The sequence below is a fragment of the Coenobita brevimanus genome, chromosome 54 (assembly GCF_032717465.1).
Source record: "Coenobita brevimanus isolate Jiangsu-jjx chromosome 54, ASM3271746v2, whole genome shotgun sequence".
Lineage (NCBI taxonomy): Eukaryota > Metazoa > Arthropoda > Malacostraca > Decapoda > Coenobitidae > Coenobita > Coenobita brevimanus.
In genome coordinates, this window is record NC_137007.1 from 36129030 (window position 1) to 36149493 (window position 20464).

General features: G+C 39.5%; 1 protein-coding gene across 1 annotated transcript in view; it reads left to right on the top strand.

Annotated features, from left to right (window-relative positions):
- Positions 1-20464, top strand: part of alpha-Spec (alpha spectrin) — a 62336-nt gene that overhangs the window by 22518 nt on the left and 19354 nt on the right. The window contains exons 9-14 of the mRNA XM_080273400.1: positions 3759-3923; positions 7468-7616; positions 7887-9661; positions 11874-12052; positions 14609-14724; positions 18296-18491. Coding sequence (XP_080129526.1) covers positions 3759-3923; positions 7468-7616; positions 7887-9661; positions 11874-12052; positions 14609-14724; positions 18296-18491 — 2580 coding nt within the window. The remainder of the gene's footprint in view (positions 1-3758; positions 3924-7467; positions 7617-7886; positions 9662-11873; positions 12053-14608; positions 14725-18295; positions 18492-20464) is intronic.

A 20464-nucleotide genomic window follows, 5' to 3' on the forward strand; every position in this document is an offset into this window, starting at 1 on the left:
TACCCCGTGTGAATTACCCCCACTTATATGCATGAGACACTTATAGGGCGTTCTGTGGAGCATCAGGGAAAGAAAACTCTCCCCAGTACCTGCTAACCCCCTTACCCCACGTAAATTACCCCCACTTATACGCACCATTGGGTAAAACAATGAAAGAGGTATAAATGTTACAATTAAGAGCATCAGTAGTATTAAAAATTGCATTAACAAAACAAAAGTCGGACTGGGTACCCTTGTGTTGTTGGTACGTATCTCCCTGGCACTCTTCCCTGCCCCCCCCCCCACCCATGATGTCAAAGTTTCGCATTCTCTCGTATCAGGTGGCCCTTAGGAAAGATGTTAGGTTAGGCTGTTAGACAAAAATTTATGGGTCTGGCAGGTTTAGGGGACGAAATGGAACAAAAATATTTGCAAATCAGAAGAGGAGTACTCTTTCATATGTGTGTTCTCGTAAGTTAGCGTTCAGTTTCACATTGTTCGTTCGATATCGCGCTTCCCAACACATTTCGGACTAACTAAGCAGTTCAGCCATATGTTTAGTCAGTCCGAAATGTGTTGGGAAGCACGATGTCAGACGAAGAATGTGAAACTGAATGCTAACTCATGAGAACACACGGATGAAAGAGTAATTTTTTCTGGTTAGCACACATTTTCGTTATGTTTCATCCCCTAAAACTGCCAGACCCATAAATTATTGTCTAACCAGACAGCCTAAGGTAGCTTCTGAAGGCCACATGGTTCGGGAGAAGGTGAAACTTTGACAACAACACTGGGGGTGGGGGGTGGGGGGAGAATGCTGGGGAGCTACGTATCAACAACACAAGGGTACCCAGCCCAACTACTGTTTTGTTAATGCTATTTTTAATATCACTGATGTTCTTAATTACAATAGTTATATCTCAGTGTCTTACCTGACGGTAGATATAAGTGGACTTTATGTGGGGTAAGGTGGTAAGAAGGGGTAAGAGTGAGAGTTTTGGAAAGTTGCCAGAACACACTGTACCATTATACTGTATATGTAAACATATCGTCTGAGTGATGCGGATTTGAGTACCATGGCCCTAGTCCAGTCCCTATTGCCCGAGGTACTTGAGGTTTGAGTGTGTGTGTGTGTGTGTGTGTGTGTGTGTGTGTGTGTGTGTGTGTGTGAATGTATATGTACATATACAGTAGATATAGTAGATAGATAGATATACCGTATACACAAAAGAAAGGCGGTAAATTGAAGTGTGAACATCTTCTGATGATGTGTATGTATGGGAGATTGTGTGTAAGCTTCTGGGGTTTGTGTGCATAAATGATGCCTAGATTCGAGTGTTATCTCAATGAATGCTGTGTTTAGCATGGTGTAAGACAGTGTGACCAAAAAATGTCGCTCACTTCAACCGCAGAACCTTCCATGTTAAGCTTTTCAAAGTAAATAAGATATACTTGACCAAAAGCTGTCTTAAAATCTAGAAAAGTGTAAGATTTTTAGTGTGTAATGTGAGCTACTACAGTACACTATACTACTTATGTCTGTGGCTGGCATACACTTAACTTAGACCTAAGTTGATGTTCATGGAAAACAGTTTTATTTATGATATACATGAGGAACAGTCCTTGACTACTGATGTGTTAAATCCAGTCTCAGTGATTAAAACTAGTTTATTTTTTCCACTATGCACTAACTCTCAGCTTGTCTGGCCTAAATTGGCTAATGATTAAAATATTATGCATGGTTAAATATAAAATGTCGTTTCACTTTATGGCTAATGGTTGGCCGGCCAATGTTTCACATATGGTATTTTGAAGTATAAATACTGTATTGTGTTTTAGTATTTGGATATTGACCAGTTTATACACGTTATGCGTTTCATATATCGTTAAATTACCTAGCTCTGGCCTAGATATAGAAGGCGAATGTTATGTATTTCCTACTTATCTAGTGGTCGAGTGTTGTGTGCTTTTGGGGAAGTGCAGAAGTTACAGTATGTGCTTTATGTTTCCTCTTACTGCATTTGCTGATTGGCAAAGATGTTACTTATGATTATTAATGTGTATTATTAACATTTTGATATACAAAGGTATAGTACAGCTGTCATTTTATAGCATCTTTATAATAAAAACCTAAATATAAAGCTAAAGGATTACTATATTTAGATATCCATTCATGATCTTGATGTAATTTAATATATTAATATAATCTTTTTAAGTACCAGCTATATATCATTTTTTCTTGTTAGCCATACAGAGTTATATTTGCAGGTTATGACCAAATTTAGTACTAAGTTTCTTAAACGCAAAGAAAGGCTGTGATAATTGTGTATATTATTTAATTGTATACATTTTACCGAAGATTAATGGAAAAAATGTTTAGAAACCCATTTCTGCTCACAGCTCATGTACCATCGAACGTAAAAATTAAGTGTAAATCATATCACTGATGGAACACTGCCGGTGTGTGTGTGTGTGTGTGTGTGTGTGTGTGTGTGTGTGTGTGTGTATGATATACAAGAAATGAGCTACGCTTGTGGGGTCTCGTCTGTTTCTCAGTGTCAGATTTTGCTTTGAACGCGTTTAAGTTTTTAGACTGGACGATCCTTTTGTCCAGGCTATTCCACAGGTTTATGCACCCATATGGAAAACTATACTGTATTTCTTGATATCGTTCAGGCAACTTGGTTTTTTCATTTTCATTCCATGTCCTTGTTACTCTCCCATCCCATACAAACAGATCTTTTCTGTAAATTTTTTCTACTTCCACCATGGCCCTGAACACTGCAATCATGCTGCCCCTCTCTCTCTCTCTCCTTTCTTCTAAGGTAGGCAGATCCAGCTTTTCCAGCCTCTCTCTGTATGACATTTGCCAGGCAAGGGACCATCTTGGTTGCTGTTCTTTGTATTCTTTTGATCTTGTTTATATCTTTCGTTTTGTGTGGGGACCACACTGCTGCCACGTATTCCAATCTGGGGTGGCTTATGGCCACTATCAATTTTTTCATCATCTCCTCATCCATGTAATGAAATACTACTCTTAAGTTAGTCAAGAAATTAGATGTCTCTTGAACTGTCTTGTTAATGTGTTTTTCAGGTGACACACTTACCTGGACCAGCACTCCCAAATCCTTCTCCTCTCTTACTTTTGTGTGTGTGTGTGTGTGAGAGAGAGAGAGAGAGAGAGAGAGAGAGAGAGAGAGACTAGCAAGTTCATATCACACCTCCACAGCTCCTTAACAGAAGACTGCTGTCTAGGTATTTGTGTCAAGCTTCATTCTAACCACAGTGATATGATATTGTGGTCTAAATATTTTGTTTATGTTTTAGTTAAACATTTTTCCACTTGTGACAGTCAACAGAATATGGGATACCACCGTATCTGAAAATAATCTTCATTACAGTGTTAGTTTACACCTGAAATGGTAGAGAAATAAGTGTTAGAGTCTAGGGGTCATTGGGTAAAACAAATATTTATGTATTTTTCATCAGTACCCGGCCTATTCTGATACGATTCCGATTATTAGATAATTTTTCCCTTCCGGTACCGACACTGATATTAATTGGCTTCTGCGTGTCGATTTACAGCACTAGGTCGAACATCACAACTGCATTAAATTATGTTGCACTTCATTGGACATCATATCATGCTCAATGATTTGAGCCATTCAAATACAATTTTATGATTTGTAAGAATAATTTGAATAGTTAAGTACAAATTCTCACTCTTTCTCTGTAATAGCACTAGAGTTATCTACAGTAACTCCATCTCTGTATTTCAGGCTAATGCACGCAAGGAAAAGCTTCTGGATTCATACGATCTGCAGCGGTTCTTGAGTGACTACCGTGACCTTAGCTCATGGATTGCCTCCATGATGGGTCTTGTTAGTTCTGATGAACTGGCTACTGATGTCACTGGTGCAGAGGCTCTGCTGGAGCGACATCAGGTAAGATAAGGCTTCAGTGGGGTGAGCTGGGAAGCTGGGAGAAGCACTGGAGAGATCAAAGAGAAACACCTGAGTGGGAGGATGGGACTTAAGATTGATTGGTGACTCCGTGTTTTGATGGTACGGCATATAATTTTCCTGCTTGAAACTGCATTATTTGATGGTTGTTGAGTTAATTGATTAGATGATTTTTTAAAATTTTACCAATAAAATTAATTAGGGATTGGAGAGTGATTATAGGGAAGACAGGTTTTGGTTAATGGCATGGATGGAGGTGTATTAGAGTAGTGTGGTGAATACAAGCAAGAGGTTGATAATACAGAAACTTCGTATTATATTTGTTAGGTGATTGTGCAAGGTAGGGAGATATGGAAGCTGATGAATATTGGGAACCGACAGGGATTGTTATGTTTGAATGAAGTTTGCATGGAGATGAACATGACAAGGGTTTGGCACTCAATTTACTCCTGGCTGTTGATGAAAGAGCTCTGATAAGTGTTATGTTAAACACATCTGTATAGGAAGCATTAAAAAAAAAAAAATGCTGATGATCATTTGAGGTGGAACCAGGAATTTGAAAGTTTGAAAGATAAAATACGTGAATAATTGTGTGTCCCATTTTACTGGACATGCCATTTTATTAGTTTTATTTTTTATGCATTCTCTTCCTCTGCTTCATAATCTTATCTCACCTTACTTTTAAACTGGGAATTAGCAGTGGAATGATGATGATGATGGTGATGGCTTGTTATATTTGTATTGAGAATTTTTTTGATGGGAAAAAAAAAAAAAAAAAAAAAAAAAGGCTTCTGAAGTCAAAGTCTTAAACTTTTATGCATAATGGTGAGCATCCTATAGTCTCCTAAAACACACAGCTTTCTGAACAAGAACTTATGAAGGTTGAGCTGTTTAGTTCCTTAACTACAGGTGGAGTATTGGTAACATGCTTGTTCTTCAGTTGGTTACAGTTGTAGTATGTGTGTACTTCTATTACATATAGTGACTGAAACAGCCCTGTACTAGACATGACCTCACCTATCAAATCCACATAGTCACTGGGTTAATTTGGCTGAGTTTTTTTTTTTTTTTCCTTAATGGTTCTCCATATGTATGGGAATTGAATGACTTGTATTTTTAAATAAGAAAGAGATTGATAGGGAGGGTGGATGTGAATGAGGTGGAGGGGAGAGAAGGGGAGACTGAGGATGAGATGGAAGGATGAGGTGGAGAGGTATATGAGTGACTGTGAGTTAGAAAGAGGACAGCATGATATTGGAGGACAAGATGACAGGGAGGTAACTCATTTATGAACATCCCTTCTGGGATAAGGTGTCTGGCTGTTGATAGAATTAAGTACAGTATTAGCATTAGTAAAGGGATACAAATTGGAGTTGGATCATATATTGATTGATGCAGTATGTTCTAAGTTAATTAGATACCGGTATGTAAGTTGTATTATTATTTATGAGCAAATAACTTTGGCTGTCTGGATGTTGCTGCTCCTAACCCTGCCATAGGGTGGGAAAGGAGGTCTGGATGATGATGATGATTATTATTAATTGTTTGTATAGTAGGCAAGAGTCATATTAGAATAATGTGTGGTAAGGTACCAAGTGTACTGTATACTGGTGACAGTGTGTGGAGGACATTCACAAAATGGAGGATTATTTGTAGTTGCATAGCATTCACACTTGTTTGATTCAGCTTTGATTTTTCTTGAGATCCAGATATACTGTAGGAAACAGTTCATACAATGTAGGTACTGAATGCTGTTTTAATATTGTACAGCATTAGGTTTTACCATAAGCAGACTTGATATGCATACCTAAGGAGACAGGGTAGGATTGGATTTGGTTGGATATAAATAGCCATTATTAAATGTTCTCAGCTTTTTTGCAGCTACTCTGTTTAACATGGATGGTGTCACATTTATATAAGTAAGGAAGTCTCCAGTATGGCATTGTACTTAAATGTAGTTGCCAAATTTTACCTAAAGAAATCTGTGACAGTATAACTGTAACCTGTTAACTTAATAAGGGAATACATCTTGATTGAGGTGTGGTAATTCAATTCCCTTCCTCTTCTAGAGTTTCAGAGCCGAGTTTGATTCTCGCTATGGTATTCCTCAGGTACTGAGTGTTTTTAGGTGGTTGTATAGCACACTGCTTAACTGTGTGCTTGTGTGTCTAGGTTCTGGATAGTCTGTATTTGTAGACATTAACTAATGTTATTTATACAGTTATCTTACTGATATTTACTCAGGAGCATTTATTGCATTTTTAAATTTATATGAAAATTTGCTTATTTTGATGGTCTGCTGTTTTATGATTGAAACAGATATGTTATAAATGGCTCATATTATGGTTTACCCCTATAATGTAATGCTGATCTGAAATTGTTGTAGTTCTGTATATATGTTTGTGGTGTACAGTACTGAAGTTTAGTTGTACAGTATAAAGCATCAAAACATTGAATGTGAATTGCAAGAAAAGCTCCTACTGCACTGTTTTCACTAATTGTAGCATGATTTGGGATTCTGGTTATAAATATCATATTGCTGTAGAGCTTCACCGTACAATACACTATTTTTTCACAGGGTAGTATTAGTTTAATGACAGGCTTCACTGAGAACATAACAGGATTTTATATGGCAGTGAAAAAAAAAAAAGTACATATACTGTACCTTCCAGTACTACAGTGTATGTATTTGACAAGACTGAATAACTAATGCTAGCTACTTGATTAATTGCTTGTGCATACCATCTAATTTTATATCTTGGAGCTTCACTACTAACTTATGTGTGAATTAGTAGGTAATAGTCATTCTGCTGCTCAGTTTACTATTGGTTGTCATTTCTAATGCAAATTTTTAGGTGCATGCTAGGTGGATAAAAAAGTATTTTTTGTGGTTTTAAATGAATAATTGAATTTGTTAAAAGTTTACCCAGTACTTGTAAAATTTTAATGTTCTTACTTGTGTAATACAACTTTTTCTGTGAAGTTCTAAGTAATAATAGATAAGCAGTAATTAATATTATCATGCATAGTACAGAACAGTACTTCCACTTCAGTCTAACAGCAAGAGGCATACAAATGATCCAACTGGAGTTTTGTAACATGCCTACCATATGGGAAAACTGCAAAGTTATTTTGGTTGTTATTGGTCAGTGTTAGCTGCTTCTGCCCTTTCCATCTTCATAATTATGCTGTTTTCATTAAAATGTAATTTTAAGATACCAGAACTGTACCTTACTGTTCTTTTTAAATTGTATGCAACTGATTCAGCTGATTTGATAATGAATGTAACATCAGATGGATAAAGATGGATAAAAGGAATGATAAAAGCACAGTAAATACTAGTTTACTATTGTACAGCACATTAAACTTTGCCTGTAAATCTGTGTATGTGGATGGTCAGTATATCTTAATGATACTGGTGAGTACAGTATACAGTATATAAATTCAATTCTCTTTCTGTGATACAGCCATTGTTATTGTGAGTGATGTCATTGAGGAAAATACTGATGTATTTTCCTCCCTACAGGAACATCGAACAGAGATTGATGCACGAGCTGGAACATTCCAAGCCTTTGAGCTGTTCGGCCACCAGCTGCTACAGTCAGGCCACTTTGCTTCTGCTGAGGTTCAGGAGAAGCTGGATGCCATGAATGAGGCACGCCAGGATTTGGAAAGGTAATATAATGCTCAGAAACTTTAAGTAATGCTAAAGTAGTATGTAGTAAGAGAACTCAGTTGTCCATTTCTTAGGTGAAGTCAAACATTAATAGTGGTCAGATCTACGTGTGGTGCTTTACGTATTTACCCCCAGTGGGGAAAGAATTATTGCTGAAAGCTTAATTAACTGCAATCTCTGAATCAGGGGCTTTAACATCAGTGGCTGATTATTAAGGGAAAATGGCTTGTGAAGGTTTCTCTGATACCACTTTTTTTTCTTCTGCATAGGGCCTGGATTGCTCGGCGAATGAAGCTGGACCAGTGCCTGGAATTGCAGCTTTTCTACCGTGACTGTGAACAGGCAGAGAACTGGATGTCTTCACGAGAAGCGTTCCTCTCTTCTGATGAAGCTGATGCCAAGGCTGACAATGTGGAGGCTCTCATCAAGAAGCATGAAGATTTTGACAAGGCCATCAATGCTCAGGAGGAGAAGATTGCTGCCCTTAACCTATTTGCTGATCAGCTTGTTGCTGCTGAACACTATGCTGGCAAGGATATTGGGGACAAGAGGGGACAGGTGCTGGATCGCTGGCAGCATCTAAAGGAAGCACTCATTGAAAAGCGTTCTAAACTTGGAGAATCTCAGACTCTTCAGCAGTTCTCAAGAGATGCTGATGAGATTGAGAACTGGATTGCAGAAAAGCTTCAAGTAGCTACTGAGGAGAGCTTTAAGGACCCAGCCAACATTCAGTCCAAGCATCAAAAGCATCAGGCATTTGAAGCAGAGCTGGCTGCTAATGCTGATCGAATCCAAAGTGTCCTATCCATGGGCCAGAACTTAATTGACAAACACCAGTGTGCTGGGTCAGAGGAGGCTGTACAGCAGCGACTTGAGTCTATCTCAGAGCAGTGGGACTTCTTGACTCAGAAATCAGCGGAAAAATCTCTGAAGCTGAAGGAAGCCAACAAGCAGCGAACTTTCATTGCTGCAGTGAAGGATTTGGATTTCTGGTTGGGTGAGGTTGAGTCATTGCTGACTAATGAGGATGTTGGAAAGGACTTAGCTAGTGTGCAAAATCTGATGAAGAAGCACCAGCTGGTAGAAGCAGACATCCAGGCTCATGATGACCGCATTAATGACATGAATGGCCAGGCTGACTCACTTGTGGAGAGTGGACAGTTTGATACTGCTAATATCCAGGAGAAAAGGCAGAGCATCAATGAGAGATATGAACGCATTAAGAACTTGGCTGCCCATCGCCAGTCTCGTCTTAATGAAGCTCTTACCCTCCACCAGTTTTTCAGGGACATTGCTGATGAAGAGTCATGGATTAAGGAGAAGAAGCTCTTGGTTTCTTCTGAAGACTTTGGACGTGACTTGACAGGTGTCCAGAACCTTCGTAAGAAGCACAAACGTCTGGAAGCAGAGTTGGCCTCCCATGAACCAGCCATCCAAGCAGTACAAGAGGCAGGAGAGAAGTTGATGGGTGTGTCCAATGTTGGTGTGTCAGAGATTGAGGCTCGATTGCAACAGCTGTCTGAGACATGGTCGCAGCTCAAGGCCATGGCAGAGCAGCGAGGTCAGAAGCTGGAACAGTCACTCACCTACCAGCAGTTCCTGGCCAAGGTAGAAGAGGAGGAGGCTTGGATCAGTGAGAAGACTCAGTTACTCTCTGTTCCAGATTATGGAGATAACATGGCTGCAGCACAGGGTCTCCTTAAGAAGCATGATGCATTTGAGACTGACTTCGCTGTGCACCGCGACCGCTGTAATGATGTGTGTGAAGCTGGTGCCAAGCTGGTGGCTGATGGCAACCACCATGGTGATTCTATCAAGCAGCGTTGTCAGCAGCTAAAAGACAAACTGGAAGCTTTGAATGGGATTGCTGCCCGTAGGAAGAGCAAGCTGGCAGACAACCTAGCCTACTTGCAGTTTATTTGGAAGGCTGATGTGGTTGAGTCCTGGATAGCAGACAAGGAGTCCCATGTTAAATCAGAGGAGTTTGGTCGTGACCTGAGTTCTGTTCAGACTCTTCTTACAAAGCAGGAGACTTTTGATGCTGGTGAGAACTTTGTTCCATGTACTTCCATTATGGTGATATATACTGTATATAATTTTGATTATTCATGCATTTTTTCTTTTTCTTTTAGTCATGCATATCTTTTATTCAGAATGTTAATTTTTGAATTTGCATTTTCTCAGCTCCTGCATGAAGTAACTTTTAACACTTTCGCAGTCTTTGAACGTGGATCCACGTCCAACCTGAAAATGTCCAACCTGCTCTTTGGATGCAGATCTGTGTCCAAAGAAATGTTCACCATAAATCAGGAACTGTATCTAGTGTCCTGAAATTTGGTCGTTACTAGTCTAATTGAATTTCCAGTTCGATACTATTTTCATTCTTGGGAAATATCGAAAACTTCACCAAAGAAATAAAAGAAATGGTATAAACATTCTTATTTGCTCTTTCGACTTATACCGTGAACCGGGGTGAATTCGGACACGGGGTGGTTTCGGACGAAATTTGCATAAAAAGATTAAATGCTATGCAGCTGCTAAACGAAGAAAGATATCGTATATATTTAAACGGGATAATGTTGCATAGGTTTTGTAAAATGTTATGTATAATTATCTTTTTAAAATATTATGTTCCACTGGTGAATATATTGTAATAAAGACAATGCTATTTTTTGGTGAAAAAATGAATACGGGAAAACTTGGTCTGGTGTGAACGAATCATAACAAACCGCACGCTTATACACATTTAGAGGTTTACTTTAACGTCTAACTTGAAGATTGGAACAGAGAAAGGGTTAAAATCTGCATTTTAAATGTATGTAAACATGACATGAGTGAATGTGTACGCATTTTTGGGATTTAAAGGGGTAACTTCGGACAATGGATATTTAAAGGGTTGAGGTCAGACAGCATATCTAATTTGCTTTTTTTATATGTAATAAAACATATTTTGTACAATGTACACAGTCTGCATGCTTATCTTTGTTTTTGCTGCTAAGAAATATGATGTGAGAACACATATTATTTAAGTTACCATATGGTACGGTACCGGTATGATATCCTTATAGTTCGTCTCCACTCCCTCCTCTTGTTCCTCATCTACTCACCCCTTCCATTCCTAACTCCTGTTTCTCCTTTCCAAGCTCCTTCTCTCATTCCTTCCCAAGCTCCTTCACTCTTTAGCTCTTTCCTTCCCTATCTTCTGTTCCTCCATTCCAAGTTCCCTTTAATTAGGCATTTAAATAGCCGGCACGCTTTAAACCGTCCGGTCAGTCAGTCACAATCGTGCCTTTAACCTGCGCATAGCGTGGGAATGTACTCCCTATAATGTATATGTATAATCAACTAAACTGGGGTTGTAAGTCAATGGAAAATTTATTTTTTCATCTATTTTTGCTATATATCACTACTATTTACTTGTAATTTTTCTGTATTTTTTTGTATTTTTTTCAGCAATTTTTTTAAAAGTCGCGCAGTGTCCGAAGACCCCCCAGAACTGTCCAAACATTCAGCTGAGCTACTAGGGGCCCATTTCAGTGCATTTCTAATGAGTGTCCGGGGTCACCCCAAGGCAGTCCGAAGTCTCCCCAGTCCGGGGTGACCTCGGACACCTATAAAATATTTTACTACGTCTAGATGGAGATACTGAGATTATCTGGCTGTTAGATACTTACAGGTTATTGGCTCATGTACGTATGTAATACTTAACATCAGTATTTTGGCCAAAATAAATTGTGTCAGGATGAAATAACCTTCAAAATCGTACGAAGTCACCCCGGTTCACGGTACTTGTCGTGACTATTTTACTTTATGCAATATCACATTCTTTTTTCATTCATCTTATTCTACAAAGTCTCAGCTTTCTAACCATATAAAAACAGATTCCCTAATACAAATATTTTGGGGTGAAAAAATGGTCGGAATAGAAAAAACTCCTGCTCGCAGATTTGATTTAAGCATTCTCATGCACTCTTCCAACTTATACTCGTCATAACTACTGTACTTTATGCAGTATCACTTTCTTTTTTCTTTCATCATATTCTGCAAAGTCTCAGCTTTCTAAAGGTATAAAAACAAATCTGCTAATCTAAATATTTTGGGGTGAAAAATTGATTGGAAAAGAAAAAACTTGAGCGCATGGCAGGGTAGGAGGGAAGGAGAGAGGGAGGTGGGGAAAGCTGGAGGCTTCTGGTGGCTGCAGGGGGGTCAGACTGCAAAAGTGTTAACATTGTCTTTATTTAAAATTTGTGTGTCAGGTCTGGCTGCGTTTGAGCATGAAGGAATTCAGAACATAACAACTCTGAAAGATCAGCTGGTGGCAGGCAATCATGAACAATCTGAATCCATCATCAAACGCCATGGAGATGTGGTGGCACGTTGGACCAAGCTGCTTAATGACTCTTTACAGCGCAAGAACAGGCTCCTTGTTATGCAGGTTTGTCGTGTACTGTAGCTGCTTGTCAGAGACACTATTTTATGTAAGCTTGTTTACTAGATGTATGAGGGCTCTTCTAAGCTGAGCAAAGTCATCTGGTGGTAGCCAGAAAAAGATAATGATAGATGTATGGTATATAACATACTGAACGTATTTCATTCAGTCATTTATCATTTCATCCTGTGTTGTCCCATTAGGAGTGTAGGAGCCTGAGGCTAGGCAAGTTGGGCCTGATATTTGGGAGTGACTAACCTCACTCTTCCCTGAGTGGCATTATGTGAGCAGTAAACCCTAACCACCCCATGGATATAAATTTGCACAGGCCCAATCCGATAGGAGCACCTTGTTTACCCACTAAACCACCAGGCACCATGATTTGGTTGTATGGTTACCACCCAGCATTGTAAATGGTTTCCAGTTGAATGGAGGTAACGTCCAACCCTGTCATCGTAAGAGGTCACTCCCAAGCTGGATGTGATAAAGTGGCAGAAGCCGTAGTAAGATAACAGAGAGAGATATCGTGTGACACAAGGAATGAAGTATTTACTTAAGAAGTACTTCATGTTATATAAAGGGATTGATTTGGGAGGCTGCTGGAGATTGAGCAGTGCAGAGAGCCACTATTAGATGACGAAGGCCAATACATGCAAGCATGTTGGAGCCTTTATCAGTTATATACCATATATAATATATATACATATATTGGATGGAAAAGGAGGTATTGAGCAGTGCAGAGAGCCACTATTAAGTGACGAAGGCTGACACATGCAAGCTTGTTGGAGTCTTTATCAATTTCAGTTGGATACTGTTTAAAATTTATATACATATTTAGGGTGGGAAAGGAGGTTCAAATGATGATGATGATAATATATACTGTATATGTTTAATATGAATGTATTATACTGTATATATATATATATATATATATATATATATATATATATATATATATGGAGCCTCTGTGGTACAGTGGTAGAGTGTGCGTTTGGTACACGGGTGGACCAGGGTTCGCGCCCCGCCAGGGTAATAAACTTTGGGAGTGTTCACCCGGCCATGTACTGCATTGGCGGACACCAGGGGTGCTGTGGTTGAACCAGTGTCGCTTACTGTAAAGTATGCTTGCACCCAGTCGGCTTGCGCGGGCCGATTACACTTGGTTCACAGACTACACACACATCCAAAGCCACTCCAACACTACAGTTACACTAACAAGTACTTCTCACCCTACATACAGTCTCTACTAGACAGCCTAAGCCACTTGGTAGAGATACATTGGCTGTATCGTCCTGACTTCAGTCGGGATAGGCCGGTCCTGCAGTGGATACTCAAACGGCTGATGATGATGATATATATATATATATATATATATATATATATATACATACACACACATATACACACAGTAAGACCTCACTATAACGGACTAATTCGGGCCCAAGCCAGTCCGAAAATCGCGAAATTCCGATAAAAGCGACATCCGGACATCCCCCTGCTAACCCAGACTTTTTCCGCTATATCAGACATTAGTCCAGATTGCATGAACAGTTTTAAAACTATTTTTGACTACCATTGCAGCACTACAGTGTTATAACTTCACTACATTAATCAAATGGTATAATATATTTAATAATACTGTACTGTACACAGATAAACTATCTATCTATCTATCTATCTATTGCCAGACGCCTCAATCCCTTTTGGGGTGGCCACAAACAAATCGCCTCCAAGTCGCCCTGTCCCTCGCCATTTCACTGCCCTGCTCCCAACTCACACCCCCCTCTCTCATATACCTCTCCACCCCATCCCTCCATCTCATCCTCGGCCTCCCCCTCCCTCTTCCCCTCTCCACCCCATCCCTCCATCTCATCCTCGGCCTCCCCCTCCCTCTTCCCCTCTCCACCTCACTCACATACACTCTCTTCGTCAGTCTTTCACCCTCCATCCTCTCCACATGGCCAAACCACCTCAGTGTGTTCCTCATAACGCTTCCTGTCACATCCACATCCACACCACAACGCTTCTTTATATCCTCATTCGTCAGCCTGTCTCTCCACGTGACTCCACAGGCTGCTCTTAAATAACTCATTTCCACTGCTCTCACTCTTGACTTGTGTCCTTCCAACATTATATATAAATAAACATGTCTTTTATTTACCTTATTGTGGTGAACATACCTGAAGTGATCAGGCAGTCCGGACTGCTTCTGGCTTTACCTGATTTTTTCTGATATATAGAAATTTAGTCCAGTAGCTCCTCGAGTCCAATGAAAGTGAATTCCGGTCTACTGAAGTCCGTTATAGCGAGGTTTTACTGTATATTTTTATATATATATATATATTGAAGGTTCTGTTTTTATTATATTTTTATAGAACTCTGAGGAGTTGACTTTGTCTAGCAGTGTAATTTCTAATAATGCAAGGTTTTCAAATGAATCACACTAAGAAAGTTTATAAATGTACAGTATGTCATGTGAACTTAACACATGGCAGATGTACTTGGCATTATGTCATACAGTATGCATGAGTCTTTGAAAACCAATTATCTTCTGCCTTTCAGGAACAATTCCGTCAGATTGAGGAGCTTTACCTTTCATTTGCCAAAAAGGCATCGGCATTCAACTCCTGGTTTGAAAATGCTGAGGAAGATCTAACTGACCCTGTCCGTTGTAATAGGTGAGTGTTGATGTCACACTGGTAGGCTTGGAGAGCAATTGCTCAGTAGCAGTAACAAGAGTAGTAAAGATTGTCCTCATTATCTGTCAGGGATATATTCCAAAATATCAGATGCTTTCCATGTTTTTACCGGTGTATAGGGCGACTTTTGAACCTCACAAAAAAATTGCCAGAATTGGGGGTCGTCCTAAACACTGGGTATAAAATCGTAACCTCTACATCCTATGGTTCTGGGATCCATAGGTGTGATAGGGAATATCGCCAAACACTTACCTTGACTCTTGTTTCCCTGAATATAGTACATATATTGTCAAAAACTGTTGAAATTACTATCATTAAACACAACTTGTTTTCTATATGAAGGCAAATTTTTTTTTATAAAATAACTCCATGGATACAACCATGAGGCCATAAGAAAGATGAGTAGCCTGTTGAGCCCACGCCATTAACCCACCCTGTCCCAGCTGATTTTCCACCACTGACCCCCTCCCATCCTGGCAGATTTTGGATTTTTTTTTTTTTTTTTTTTTTTTTTTTTTTTTTAACCTCCACTTTTGGTGGGAAACAATGGCAGATCACAGAGAATGTGCATACCTGAGCCTAGAAATGGTCAAAACAGGTGAGCCTCCGCCCACCTGGTACCGTATTCTGTAAAGGCGCTCGGCTGCTGTCCCGTTTTCTGTGGTTGAGGTGATTATTGGAAATCACTCAAAATTGGTAGATATTTATTAATTTGGAACAAAATAACATGTAGTACAAGAATACAGTATATTGGTTTTCACACAAAAATATAGGCAATATCAGTGTTGTTCCATTGAGTGAGCATAGCGAAATTGCCCAAATCAGTCACATACGATTTGCTGTGACTGTTGTTTCAACATACATTTCATTTTCTCTACAGACATAATATTTTTCTGCTAACATTATACGAGTTTCCACTTTATAGAACTGTTATCACATATTTACAGGTCTTACGATTATATTTAGCGTAATACTGTATTAGCTCATGTTTACATAGTGAGTGAACTCACTGTGACTTGTTTCAACTTACATTCTTTTTTCAACTTATATAATACTTTTCCATTAACATTACACATTTCCACTCTATAGAACTGTTATCACATATTCACAGGCTTCATGATTATATTTAGTGTAATATTATTGCATATGTACAATGAAAGACAAAACTATCTTCCCAGTTCCGTCCAAAGATTATTTACACCTGGCGAGATACAGTGAAAACCCAATCTCTACTACTGCTTGTTGCAAATGGTTCATTTTTTCCGATATATGTTCTTCAGAGTTTGGGAAGACAGTTGCGTCTTTGTACATAGAGAGTGAACTTGCTATGACTGTTGTTTCAGCTTAGCCTACACTCTATTTTTCAACTTATATAATACTTTTCCACTAACATTACACCCGTTTCCACTTTATATAATTGTTATCATATATTTACAGGCCTTACTATTATACTGAGCGTCATATTATCACATATGTACATACCGTTGTGATTGAACTTGTTATGACTGTTGTTTCAACTTGCACTCTATTTTTCAACTTATATAATACTTTTCCACTAACATTACACCTGTTTCCATTTTATATAATTGTTATCACATATATACATGCCTTACTATTATATTGAGTGTCATATTATCGCATATGTACATAGTGAGTGAACTCGCTATGACTGTTGTTTCAACTTATATTTCTCAACTTATATAATACTTTTTCACAAACATTACACCCGTTTCTGCTTTATATAATCATCATCACATACTTACAGGCCTTACTATTATATTGAGTGTCATATTATCGCATATGTACAGGCCTTACTTTTACAGTGAGCATCATATTATTGCAAGCACACACAGTATCAGCAATGTGACAAGGTGTGATATTCCTTGTCAGGGTGGGGAGGAGAGGGTGGTGGGGGAGGTTGGGGAGATGGAGAACGGTGCCCTTCCCCACTCGCGTTCCTCTTCCCTCTCCCTTTTCATTTCCCCTTTCCCGTTCCTTTCCTTTCTTTCCCCACATCATGGAGCTGTGGGGAGGAAGTGTGGGAATATTGCGGGGTGAAAGATGTGCTAGGGAGTGGCTCCTCCTCGCCTGCCCGCTGCCCACGTACACCACGTGCTCGCACTGCCTCTCTCCCACCACCACATTCCCTTTCACTGCTCACTCCTGCCACAACACTCTCTCTTTCACCCCTCACTCTCGCCACACCACTTGTGCCTTCCCCAGACAACACAGAAGGACCATACCTTATTTTCCTTCTTGCTGTACCTTGCCTGCATATACTTACCAAAAATCGCGCGAAATTTGAAAAATGTGCAAATGATGGACCTTGCAATTGCAGCGTGTTTATATACGTCAATGGGAGTCGGCAGGTTAACTCCAGCGTGTGTCTCGGTCTGAGAGTGACTGACTGGGGTGTTTACCCCCGAGCTCAGGGTTGCCAGATCTGAAGCAGGGCTCATTACCAACAGTGATAAACAACAGTGACATTCCTGTTGTTTGTGGTGGCTTAGTTCAGTCCAACAACCATTCGATGTCTGTCTGAATAAACCATTCAAAGACTGCATTCTTGAGCAATGGAACGAGAGAATGGTCAGTGGTAAAAAGTCATATACAAGTGGTGGGAATTTGCATGCTTCAAGTCTGAATGAGCTGTGATTTTATCATCAAGGCATGGATTGTTATTTCTGTGGAAACAGTCCTCAACTCTTTCAAAAAATGTGGAATATCCAATTCAGTGGATGGCATAGAAGATAACATTTTGTGGGTGGATGAGGAAGTCTATGCTGAAGCTACACTTTTGAATTCAAAGTTTGATCCTTACGACGATGAACTGCAAACTTTAACCCAGGATAAAGTTGATGAACTGATGATATCAGATGTGGATGATACTGATTTTGAAGGTTTTTACTCACTGACAGTTGGTGTGATGACTTTAATAAAAATGTAACTTTCCTTTAACGTATTCTATAAAATTCACGATAACATGATTTTAAGTTTTTAATACAGTTTGAGTTCATACTCGAATATTAAGTGTATAATCCATTTTGATATCGGAGGTGGCACATGCAGCCCAAATAGCCTGTAAAACCCATAGAAGAAACTGGTTTAAAGTAAAACCTAACCAAAGGCTTATTGCTTAGCAACATGTTAATAGTATCACTTCACTGGTCAGTGGGAAGAGTGATAGTGGATTGGGGTTACTGGGGCACCAAGCTCCCAGTGTCTAAAGGGTTGGGGCTCGTCTTATGCACAGATTATACCTCTAAGCCCACAGTTTGTATGGAAATATTGGGAGTAGTCTTATACACAGGTCGGCCATATAAATCGCTAAATATGGTAAGTGACAGATTGGCTTTATAGGTGTCAGTGAAAGTTTGAGTGGCGGCAGGTTTGCAGTTTGCTGAGGAATTATTCTGTTGCCAAAGAAGAACATAAAGGCTAGATATAATAAGGGCCTAATGTATTTATCATATTATTGCATCATACCTCATGTTTATTTGCTATGTCTGTGCCTGCCTTCATATTAAACTTGCTCTGTGTTCCTTTATAGCATTGAAGAAATTAAGGCCCTGAGGGAAGCCCATGCCCAGTTCCAAGCATCACTTTCTTCAGCTCAGGCAGATTTTGAAGCTCTTGCTGCCCTTGACAAACAGATCAAGAGCTACAATGTGGGCCCTAATCCTTACACTTGGTTCACTATGGAGGCCCTCGAGGACACATGGCGCAACCTGCAGAAGATCATTAAGGTAAGGTAATCATTGTACTTTAGCCTGGGTTTTGGTGAAAGTGGGTAATGAGTTCAGGAATGGATAAGTGTTTGGCATATGTATGAGGGCAAATGGAAGAGAAGAAAATGTAGTACGTGTGTTCTCAAAATGCGCAGTCATATAGGCCTTTATCAGATGTGTATAAACAAGTGGGAAGTCAGCAGTATAATATTTTCCTTAGAATAATCATGATATGATATTAGTTTTTTTATCTTGAAAATTCCTCAAAGTGAACCTTTGTGACATACATTGTCAGCTAATGAAATTGAGGTTAAAGAATTTATGTTCTTGTAGGTGATGGTGTAAGCTGTTTGAAGAGTCAAATGGCAAAGTAAACTGGGCTTATTTATTTATGTATTTTTTTTTATTTTTTATTTTTTTCAAAATAAATAGGTTAGCTTGTATGGTAGAGGTGAAAAAAAAAAAAAGTTGGCCACAGTTATGAGTAATCTGATTGGTGAGAAGAATATACCATAACTGATAAACCAATTTCTGTATCTAATGCTTGTCTGACTTGTGACTTTTTTTTCCATTCTTCATAGATAAGATACCGTGTGTACAAAGTGAATTAGACGGTGCTTCTTTCGGTTGCTTTCCAATTACTATGTGCTAGAGGCCATTTGCATTCATCATTTCATCCATTGGATGTAAATAATGTTAAGTGTTATAGGTGGGGGCGCTCACCATCCACTCACTCAATGTAGTGCTGCTCTCAGGTGTCTGGCCTTTCCTTTCCTGCTCCCTTCTTTCTTTCCTTCCTCTTCTGTCATTCTTTACTTCATTCTTTCCTTGTCCTTCTGCTTACGGGTTACTTTACACTCCCTCTTCTCTCTATCTTTCCTTCTTTCTTTCCTCTTCCTTCTGCCTATGGGTGACTCTACATTGAGTGACAAGCCAAATGGTTTCCTGTACACCAGGAAACCATTTATTCTGCTGGGTGGTAACCATATAACCAAATTATGGCACCTGGTGGTTTAGTGGGTAATTATGGCACTCCAGTCGGATTGAGCCGGTGAAGGTTTTTATCCAAGGGGTGGTTTGGGGTGTATTGCTCACGTAATGCACTCAAGGATAAGTGAAGCTGGTCACTCTGATCTTAAATGTCAAGACCAACTTGCCTAGCCTCGGGCTCCTACGCTCCCTGTGGGGCAACGTAGGATTGGATGAATGGATAGTTATATCTTAGATAAGAATAAAACATATTGTCCACTTGATCCATTCAGTGTATCTCAGTTGCCAGGTGTGTATGAACATGTAGCAGACACTGTTTGTAAAATGGTAAACAGATGCTTCTTAGAAGGTAACTTTGTTCTGTCCGAGAAACGTGCCTTGCTTTGGCCTAGCCCCGGGCTCCTACGCTCCTCATGGGGCAATGTAGGATTGGATGATGAATGGATGAATGATGATGATGATGATGATGATGATGGTGATGATGATGATGATGGTGTACAGTTATTGTAGAACAAACATTATTATTTGTCAGCTCTCTGGGGGAGGCTCAGAAAGTGTGAAGGCATAAGGAAATCTGGTTACTTAATATTGTCATCATTCTTATTAAATGTACAAGTTAGTGTAGGAATGTTGTGGTGTGGATGTGGATGTGATAGGAAGTGTTAGGAGAAATGCACTGAGGTGGTTTGGCCATATGGAGAGGATGGAGAGCGAGAGACTGATGAGGAGAATATATGTGAGTGAGGTGGAGGGGGGGGAGAGGGAAGGGAAGGCCAAGGATGAGATGGAGGGATGGAGTGGAGAGGTATATGAGAAAGGTGGTTGTGAGCAGGGAGCAGGGCAATGAAATGGCGGGGGACGGGGCAACATGGAGGTGATTTGTTTGTGGCCAACCATTATGGGATTAAGGTGTCAGCAGTAGATAGATAGATGGTAGAACAAACATTTATTTGTCAGCTCCCTTGAGGAGGCTCAGAAGGTGTGGAGGCATAAGTAAATGT